General features: G+C 38.6%; 1 protein-coding gene across 7 annotated transcripts in view; it reads right to left on the bottom strand.

Moving 5' to 3' along the window:
• Positions 1-776: 776 nt before the first annotated feature.
• Positions 777-10,923, bottom strand: part of KCNC2 (potassium voltage-gated channel subfamily C member 2) — a 103,783-nt gene continuing 93,636 nt past the window's right edge. Inside the window, exons 2-4 of one of the 7 annotated variants that reach the window (XM_074167221.1) lie at positions 9,333-10,263; positions 6,793-6,960; positions 777-886 (exon numbers count right to left, since the gene is read on the bottom strand). In XM_074167221.1, coding sequence (XP_074023322.1) covers positions 777-886; positions 6,793-6,960; positions 9,333-10,263 — 1,209 coding nt within the window. Of the gene's footprint in view, positions 887-1,963; positions 2,028-2,743; positions 2,881-6,792; positions 6,961-9,332; positions 10,264-10,923 lie in introns of those variants that run through there. The other 6 variants (XM_074167243.1, XM_074167216.1, XM_074167228.1 and 3 more) reach the window with 6 other exon arrangements.

Below are 10,923 nucleotides of genomic sequence, written 5' to 3'. Positions count from 1 at the left end.
ACAATGGCTCATAAACATAGAATAGACTAGATCCATTTAACACAAAAATCACAGAAAGTAACTGATCAAAGAATATCTCTTTTTATGTAAAATATACATTTGTAGGATATAATTTTAATACAACTTCTATATTTATTGATGTTGGGTTTGCAACACTGAATTAAAAAAAAAACAAACCCAAAATAGTTGCTGCCAGAATTTTATTTCTCATAATACTTATAGTTTGAGGTAACAATGAAAGAAGACTGTGTGCTGTGAACAAAGTCAGTGATGTTTGTCTGCAGTCACATTTCTGTTATCAAAGTGCAAAGTAAACTTAAGACTTGGCATGTACACTAGAATTCATACAAATATAGGTCATGGCAAACTGAGAAAGCAAGGATTTATGCAAACCTACTCTGTTTGTATTTGTGACCTTGGCAAAATATACCATGATGACAGAAGTCAAGACAGATGTAGTTTACATCACTATCGTTATTAAGTGTGTGTCTTTGTATGCTCCACAGCACAACTTACTGCAGGAACCAGGAAGAATACATACAGGGGTGTGGGTCTTTGCATGGAGCCTTAGCAATGATGACTTGAATTCAGCTTTCCTTGATATAGATAAAAACTGATATTCCATGCACACACATTTTATTTACAGCTGACTCATCAACAGTGACTAGTCACCCCTTCCTCTGGCAGCAGTAATCATGATCAGTCTTTAATCTTCTTTAACAAGCTCTACTTCCCGTGTAAAGTCTCAGTGACCTCCTCAAGGCGTGAGTTGTTTTTCAGGGCCCATTCAGCAGCAGCAGTCTCTTTCCAGTACAGTCCTTGGTATGGCTAAATTCCATTGTCCCTTTTTCAGCAGTCAAAAATCCATGATAAATTCTGTACAACACTGTAGTTAATATAACAGCAGCACCAGATATTATATTAATTCCTTTGCTAAAAGCTGTTCGCAATTATCTCTCTATTGACAATATTTTACCAAAACTAAATCAATGTACATCTCTAAATATCAGAAATGTATACTTTGATAAATACATTATTGTACAAGAATTCTGACATGCAGGTCATGCTATTGGGCTATGCTATGTACAGAAGAACATGTCACATGGTCAACAATAAGTTATATTTCTTTTCCTAACAAAAAATAAAACATGACAATCAGGGATTATTCAACAATCTCAAGGATTTCTTAAGATTTGGGTTGTTATGGTCTTCCCCATGTAGTTCTAAAACTCTACAGTTTAGGGTAATTTTTCCTCACCAGCCCAGAACATAAAATCTGCCATTGCATTTGTCCTGTTGCATAAACAGAGGTTAATATTGAATGAAAAAGCCACTAGAGGAGATACAGTTTCAAAACTGTAATGAATGCTGGTTGCTAGGAGGAAGATTGATGCAATAGGCAACCGGTCAGTAGTGTAAAGCCGCTACTAAATGCCACTCGAAAAATCTTCAGAGTGCTCACATGAGTTAGTCTAGATGATACTAACTTGCACTTGAAAAATATAGATATTTTTATCTATACACATAAGTATAGTCCATATGAAAAAAAGAGAAAAGGAGAAAAATGTCCTTAGTTAACCTTAAAAGAAGGGGGCTTTTTAACAGTATCTCTGTGCTTTATGAAGACAGATGGAGAATACAGTAGACAGGTTGCAAAACAGACAGACAAACAACATATAGGACGAAGCACCTCAAAAAACACTGACTGAAGAAATTTTCGAAGCTCATGAACCAGAGGTATAAGGCTGGTCAAAAACCCGACTTGAAAACTACTACCCTCTTACAGTGGTACAAAAAAGCCCCCAATAATCTTCTTGATTTTACTTGGTACTCAGCCTCTGAAAATGTTGAAGAACCCTGGAGTAGAGAAATGACTACAGTACCAAGCAGCACTTGCTAGCTTAAAATTGCAAGTCTGGATGGCGTTTACCTTTCTTGCATGTTTTGTGCCTTCCCCAAGCCATTAAGAAAGAGATCTGGCTTCTGCTTGCGTGTAACCAGTAATGACAACCTCTTTGCAGTTATCTGTGTGCAAACAACCGGAGACATTCAGAACTCGGATACAGCAATCCAGTACCAAAGTAAGTTAATCACAAAGTAAAGCCATTTATAAACAAGTAGATCGTTAAAAAAGAAAGGAAAAGGTTAAACAAAGAAAAACAATCCCACATGCAGACCAGTTTATCAGTGCTTTCATTTCAGCAGGATGGTACAATGTGAGAACACACATCCAGAGCCCTCTGTGGTCTCCACAATTGGCAACACTGCTTGTCAGGTGATGGAGACAGGATGGTCCATGCAAATGAGCAGACCCAAGTCACATTGTGTGCAACCAAGACACGATTCCAGACATCTTCAGAATGGATTAGAGTCACAAGAAATGGAGGTTCAATGGAGCGACTGATAATTAGTTGGAAGCACATTATTTTAAGTAAATCTCCCTGAAAATATGCTTATTGATTGAATATACTGGCCAACGGCATCCACTACCTGTCCTTTTATTGCCACAGGAAAGTAGGACAATATAGTAGATAAAGGAGAAGCGCTATCTTAGGTAATCTTTAGAAGCCAGGATAGAAAACTTCAGCTACCCAAGTGGCATTTCTTACTACTGACAGTTATATCATGCAGGAGTTATACCATATTTGTGGAGCCTATGGTTAATTGCTACATTTATTTCCCATATTTACTGTGGTAAACAGTATTTGAATTAATACTATGTAGCCGATTGATGCCATCTGGTTTACAAGATGGAAGGGATGGGAGACCGAGAGCGCCTTAGAGGACAAGGTGAGCTGTAGGGTGATGTTACTGGAGACAGTCGCAGAGCATTGCCTGTCAAGCCAGCTATGTTGTTTAAGCTTCGAGATTTTTCGTAGCCTTGTATGAGAAAATGCACAGACATCAGTTGAATTCAGCCAAAAAAATAGACAAAGACAAACAATACAATGTAATGTAATCCAAGGAGCTATCTGGGACTCAGAGAAAATCTGCCTGCAAAAGAACTCAATGCTGAGACACATTACCACCAAAATATATCAATAAATAAAATTATTTACAAATCAGTGCAGCTATTCTTTCCCAGAAAATTAAACAGACCATCACACAAGAGGTCTGACCTGCACTTCCACATCCCATCTTGCACTCAGTGCCGCCCTCTTGGCTTCAGCAGGGTTGCACAGTGTGCAAGATACAGGATCCCAACAGGGTTACTGGGTAAGCTATCTGGCTAACCATAATCAGAAACCCATTAAGACAGACTATAAAACCTGTTGGAATTATATAGTCTCTGCTAAACCCAGTTCATAATAAAGGATGACTTTTCTTTAAAAATAAATAAAACAAAAGCTAGATAAAATTGCATACAGTATCTGTAAATCACTTCTGCAGAGGATTGAATGATACTATGGGAAAGAAGCTCCATCTTCAGAAATATTAACCTAAGACTTTGTGTCTAATATTAAAGTATAATAAGATAGCAGTTTTTGACATATTTGCAGATGCCTTCTGATTGTCAAATTTAAAACACCATATTTGCGCTCATTATCCAGCTGACTCAAATGAAATAAACGGTATTAATCCACATAAGCAAATAGTAAATAATTAGTCATTAAACAAGGCAACCACATAATGCTTCACAATTTGGAGGGAACATTGCACTTGCAGACATTTTTGTTCATATACCCTGTGAGCTCTAGCTACCGACTTTTTGCTACGTATAGATCGTTTTCACCATGTAGAGGCTACGCTGTAAAATGTTGGAAAAGCCTTGCTATTGACTGCCTTACTATCTTCATGTTCAGGTATTTTCAATACCACCTGAATAATTTCACTTATGAAGAAAAGGATCAGCCCATCGGTCTGGAGAAAGCTATCAGAAAGGAAATACAATGAAGATGAAGCCGGACAGGACTTCACTCCTCAAATACACAGATACATGCTTCATTGCAAGCACGAGAAGTCCCATTGATTTCAGTGGCACCACCTATTTCCTTGAAGACAAGTACGCATCTAAGCATTTGTCAGGTTAAGACATTCAGGTATAAACTGCTTACAGGGAAATAGTGAGACTTTTTCCATAGAAACTATAAAAAGTCAATGACAATACAGATAAACATTATACAGGATGTCACCAGACATTTTTTTTTTTTCTTATTGAAAGAGTTACCAGCTTGAATTCCAGATCTCCAGGTAACAGATAGTTAACAGACGGTTGTTAACATCTTCAGGAAAAATCGTATCTTAGGTTCTCCCCTAGCAACAATTAACATATTTCTTACCTACTGAGAATTGCATACTGTAAAACTGTACTTATAGCAAATGTATAACCTCATGTCTGCTAAAACTTTGTACAATGTTATCTCCAGATTGCAAGGGCAGGCTAAACTGTGATGCTTCACAGACTTCTGATACACTTCAAAAACAGCCTCCAGTTTCTGAGTTTCTATCAGTTTTTAAACAGATTAGAAAGAATCATGTTTGAAAGGGGAATAGAAGGGAAGCACAATGCTAGTGTATATATTTAATCTCCCCTGTAAACATAAAACTTCATAAAACTTTAAAAAAAAAAAAATCAGGTAGCTTTTTTTTTACAGAAATTAGGAAACTATTTTTTAAAAATATTTTTCCTGCTACTTTTCCAATGAAAAAAGCAAAGAACTGATAGAGGAAGATGGTAAAGATGATAAAGAAAAAAGGAACTCCTAAAAAATGAAAACAAGAAAGACAAGATGAATAGAGATAGAGGCATGATCCAAAATCATTGCTTTCCAGGTATTTCAGTGGGGTTTGGATCAGCTCTGAATCAGTATCATCTTAGAGATGGAGATAAGGTGCTAATGCAAAAAAGCTCAGAATAAATGATAATTGAACACAACCAAGAACCAACCAATGAACAAACCAAACAAGAAGGATGTATTGAAAGAAAGAAAGGGAAAAAATAAAATGAAAAATTAATAGACTTGGTGTGTGAATTAAATTCAAGTATTCAAAAACATTTGGATGCTACTTGAGGACGTTTTCTGCTTATGAGCTAACTTCCCTACTCTGAATAAAATAAACTTCAAAGTCAGTGGCTAAAACATTTCAGCCTAAATTAAGGTTATCATCAGAGCCAAAGAGCACATTTCTCATTGAGAAACTCTCAGTTCTGAACTCAAGCCCCATTTTTCTAGTAAAAAATGAAACACTTTTCTATTGAATCTAGATTTTGAAATTAAAATGTTCATGTGGTCTCAGTATAAAATATGCTTTATTGTTATATGAATACATCTTTAATAGCTAATGGGTAACTTCCTTTTATTATTTCTCATCTGTTCTAATTGGTTGCTGCCAAATGAACAGCACTCAAATGTTTATAGTAGAATTTCGAAAAGAAGTCAAGAATCTTATCTTGCAAGATGCCATGGCAATCTGCCTTATTCAGGTGTTCCTGACCTCAAAAGACCAGGGCCTTCTCATTAGAGATACTGTAAATAATCCTAGCTGTTGATAAGACAGTGAGAGATATACACTCAGTGGAAAATATCCTAAATCTGTGCAAAAACATGTTTGCAGTGAAGTCCCATTTAATCTAAACATTGTCTATAGGAATATGTAAAACACAGAGACAATCATACTGTATCTTTACAAATACCATACACATTGAACTCTGACTGCCTATCTCTCTTCACAGCTTCAAACCACTGAGATCATAGTTTTGAAATGTAAAAAGAGCATTTGCATGATAGCCCAAGATAAGTCCTTTAGAGTCTATAGCTGGGTGGGACAGCCATGTTTGCTGTATACAAGGTAAGTTTAAAAAAAAAAAACAGGCAGAAAAATCTCAGCCAAAAATGTTTGTCCAGTGCCACGTGACTACTGCAGATGAACTCTGAGGTGAACATCAGCACTGAGGAACATGAAACCTGTTGGAATGATACAATTTGCCAAGAAACCAAAGAAATTATAATCTAAGGTAATGGCAAGCCTACCCCTGGCATTACTGATTTGGGGTCTATGCCCTGAGGCTAGGCTTCTAGCCACAACCAGCTGTGCCCTGATGGGACAGCCCCACCATCGGTCTGTATCTGGGTGATACAGACAACAACAGGAGGTTTTGCAAACTCTGCCTGGGGAACCCAATCCTACCGAACAGTGAGTAATCAGATTTGAAGAGGCTAACTAGAGAGGCATTTTTAGCACCTTGCAAGATCAAACATTGTTTATTGTAGTTGAATTCTGGTTGGGGTAGACAGTCACCTTTTAGTACGAGTGGTGTGTGATACAAAGAGGAAGCATTTTGTGGCATTATAAACTCAAACTTTTCTTTGAAATAAATCTAAATGGGATTTCATATGATATGCTTTGCTATGTTCAGAACAAAGATGTTGCTTACTTCTGACATTCAACCTTTTAAGTGTAATTTATTCAGCTGTAATTTGTACTAAGTTATTAAGCGCAGATCAAAATTATTAAATAATTAATTTGTCTTTTAGAATGACAAATGGTATTGAGTGATGAGTGGCTGGATGAGCAAGGTCTGAATTGCAGGCTTTCCCATTAAAGATAACAGACAAATGAAGACACAAGTGAAGTGAAGGTCCAACATCAAGCACGCTTTGTGAAGACTAAAGGAGATGAGTGCTATTAGAAAGGAAAACAAGAAAAGAATGACTAGGAATAAAGAAAAAAGATACATTGTGAGTACAGTCTTTCCTCTAAGAGCATTGTGCAAAACATTTTACTCTAAGTTTGCTTTTCACAAGCACATTGCTGAGTAATCTTTTATGATCTAATGAAAGAAGTCCATACCTTTCCTGATCCCTCCATCAGTAGCACACGTGTAATCACCTGTTGTCAGTAGGAAACATGTTCCCCCTCTTCTGTTTTTGTCTCTGGTACTAGAGCGTCTGATGGGAGGGAGCCTTTCACCAGGTGAGAGTGGCTGCTCACTTCCTGCACTGTCTTCACCTGATAACACTGGTTAAAGCACCATGCCCATTTACAGACAATAATGAATGAGGAAATGAGACATCACAAAGAGCTTATGCTGAATGTCGGATATTCCCATCACTCAAAAATAGTTATAAGGTAAATCATTAGAAGAAAACAAGATTGCAATTCACCATTAATCAGTACAAAATGGCAAAAAGTACACTTTTTATTGAAGAACAAATGATCTTTTGACTTTCCTTTCTACTAAACTAACATGAAACAAGAAATAATCAAATCAAGGCTCAGTTAGTTGCCTATTATGGACTGTAATTTTTCAGAATATAGTCAGCCCTGGATATTACAAACAAGTATTTACTATTTTGGCTAACCTTTTTGCTCAAGAAGAGGTCATGTTAGTAATTTTTGCTTAAAATATGTCGTTTAGCATATTTTAAAGACAACCTCTCCTCCAGAAGGGTTAAATTTTCAACATTTGGTACTAGAACCTGTTTAATAACACACTTAGCTTTCATTTCATTTCTATACTTATCATGCTTGCACTGCTGGTCATCATAAGTACCCAACATTAAATACTGTCTTTGGTCCATGTAGCTTATTTTGTCAAACAGCGAAACTCTTACCTCTCCTGATTTGGCACTCCCAAAGGACTCTCTTTTAAAATTACCTACTATTTCAGATTCAAGCCACCAAGAAAAAAAAGATCTCTGCTCAGTACAGCACATAACAGGTAATGGCATGTTATTGACTTCAGCTTTACTTTTGCATTTAAACCTGAGCATGTGTTTTCTGAACTGGTAATGCAAAGGGCTATATTCAGCCTTGAAGTTTTGCACAGAATTCCTAGTGACTCCAATAGCTTTCTCTACCAGAAATAAAGCTACAGTGCATGATGTGAGGGGTGGCACTACTGAAGAGAAAGTCAACACTTTAAAATGGGTCCTTTTTACATATCTGCTTTCTCTCTAACTTCAAGGACTATAGCACCTTGTAAATAAAGCTGCAGACACAAAAAAGTGTCTCTTTTCTCTGATCACACTGAGCCTCCTCCATTCCAAAATACCTTTAGTAGGACCTGGTGGCATGAAAAAGCTGTTATCATTAACACTTTAAAGATGTTGCCTGAAAGTGGGTATCAGTCAAAGCACTGCAAAACTAACTATATTCCACCCTCAGTGTGAGTCCTTTCAAGGGCTTCCATCCTCTTAAATATATTTAGGATGTTCAAAAAGCGGTGTTAACTTTGTGAACACTCACTCGGAGACTGAAACTGAGCTTCTTTGAACATAAATGCTATTCAGTAACAGAGCAACAGACCAAAGATGGATATTGTTCAGAGACCGATTTTCCAGACTCTTCTTTTTAAAAAATAAATTTCAGTTACTAAATGACACCAGTCATGAGTGTGTTTTCTCTTAGTATTCTTTAGCAACTTTCAAACAGGACTCTAATGACTGGTATGTGAGCTTTGTAATCAGATTGTGCTTGGCTTAAGAATAAATTCATTCAAGAAACAAACAAAACCTCGCTGCTAAAAAATTTGGTTTAATTGTACTGAGAGATAAAATTCACTCTTTAATTTGAAGAGATATGGAATATGGTGCAGTGGCTTGGAGGGGCAGAGGCTGTCACTTGATATGCATTTTCACAGTGATTAGCAAAAAATACTCTCATTTGGAACTCTAACAAATAAGGTAATATAATCATAAAAATCAACACTAATAACGATGATGTCACTAAGGGCTGTCGTTTTCATTTTTCTTGATAAACTTTACATCAGCTATGCTATTATCATTCAATTAATAGTAAATATCATGCAAAGTCTCATCTAACACAGATGAAGGAAGTTCTTCTAGCCAGGGAAGCAGAATGCCAAATGGAAAGAAAGCTAAAGAGTTTCTTCTTATTTCCTTTGAGTGCTGGGCTTTTGATGTAAAGCACCTGCTCCTTTTAAATGACTGCTTCTTTGTAGGATCTTGCTTAACAGGCCACGATGTGGCACAGGCAAAGCTGACACAAGAGACAGACACTGAGGCAAAACACCATGGAGTCCAACAGGGTGGGACACGGTGGCTGCTCAAATAGTCACAGTCATGCAGAAAAACAACAAACATCCATACGACGCAACAAACAACAGGCAAAAGAAAAGGTTGATATCATCAGCAGGAAAGCATTCTCAACAGAGCAAGCAAAACTGTATAGACCAGCTACATAGAGGTTTGGGAATGTCGCTATACCTAGTTTGTCCTCTATGAGACTGACACACGCAAACACTGGAGGGGAGAAGGGTGGGAGCTACGTCTTCTCCTGGCAGAAAGACTGGCTGCTTTCTGACCCCTACCAAACATACTGGTCTATAAAGTGTTTTCAGAGGACATGCATTTCCAGTGGGGTCCTACCTGATGATCTGTTGTGCTCCATCAGCTGGTTGTCCTTGCCCAGGCAGATGTCCCCCTGTGTGCTATTGCAGGCCATGTTCAAGTCTGTCTTGCAGAAGGTGGGTGAGCTGGCTTGAGGAGCAGGAGGGATGTGCTTCTTCCGCTTCCTCGGCAGTTTCTGCTTTGCCATGGCCAGGGAGTAGTACATCCCAAAATTGTTAACAATCACAGGCACGGGCATGGCTATGGTGAGCACCCCTGCCAGCGCGCACAGGGCTCCCACCAGCATGCCCGACCAAGTCCGTGGATACATATCCCCGTATCCCAGGGTAGTCATGGTGACTACAGCCCACCAGAATCCGATAGGGATATTTTTGAACTGTGTGTGCTCACTCGCTGATGGGTCATTAGGCTGGGCTCCCACCCGCTCTGCGTAGTAGATCATGGTGGCAAATATCAAAACACCGAGTGCCAGGAATATTATCAGCAGCAAAAATTCATTGGTGCTGGCTCGCAGAGTGTGGCCCAGCACCCGGAGTCCCACAAAGTGCCGGGTGAGCTTGAATATTCGCAGGATCCTCACGAACCTTACCACCCTGAGGAAACCGAGCACGTCCTTAGCAGCTTTGGAGGAGAGCCCACTCAGGCCCACTTCTAGGTAAAAGGGCAGGATGGCCACAAAGTCAATGATATTCAAGAGGTTTTTGATGAATTCAAGTTTGTTGGGGGAAAAAACAACACGTACTAAAAATTCAAATGTAAACCACACCACGCAGACTCCTTCCACGTACGTCAGGGCAGGATCTGTCTCAATTTCATACTGTAGCACAGTTTCTGTCCCATTGACAACTTGCTCAGTTTTGTTTATAATAGTATTGAAAGCCTCATGCGTTTCCAGGCAAAAGGTTGTGATTGAAACTAGGATGAAGAATAAAGAGGCAAAGGCGATGAACTGAAACAAAAAGAGATAAAAGAGATATCAGAACCACAGAGCTCTTCACATTAATACTAATGATGTCAGTGATCATTATACATCTTTTACTGATTCACCCCCAAATGATTCACAAATTCATACGCATAAAACTTTGCATCTAGGCCGGAGGAGAGCAGCAGACAGCTCTCACAATTAGGCCAGGAATCTGGGAGCAGGGAAAGCCTTGGCGATGGACACCATGACAGGCTACAACTCATTCAGAAAGTGGCAATGAATTCTTAAATCCATGCTAAATCGTGAATTCCATTCGGTCATGAAGGTACCTTACAAACAACCCCCATACCCAGCCACAGCAAAATTTAAGGCTGTCCACTTCTCATATGGTGGAAAATGGGGCTGACCCCAATGGTCTTGAGATTATGGTCCAGGAATTCACATCTGGCATTAAGAGCACCTCAGATGGTCCTAAGAATAGATCTAAACACCAGGTTTCTTTTGGATTTTCAATGGCTGAAAAACACAGGATATTCTCTGGCAGAAAATGCCTTTTGTGTTACATGTAGAGTTGGTTGAACAGCCTCTTTAGTTCGCAGTCATCGATCACTCATACCCTCCGGCAGGACTCAGAGTAAACCTAGCTGAACCTATCTCACTGTGGTGGTAGAGTTTTGCCAGTGT

The sequence above is a fragment of the Numenius arquata genome, chromosome 2 (genome assembly GCF_964106895.1).
Source record: "Numenius arquata chromosome 2, bNumArq3.hap1.1, whole genome shotgun sequence".
In the NCBI taxonomy this organism is placed as follows: domain Eukaryota; kingdom Metazoa; phylum Chordata; class Aves; order Charadriiformes; family Scolopacidae; genus Numenius; species Numenius arquata.
The sequence above is the reverse complement of the archived record's forward strand: the minus strand, read 5'-3'. Positions and strand labels throughout refer to the sequence as shown.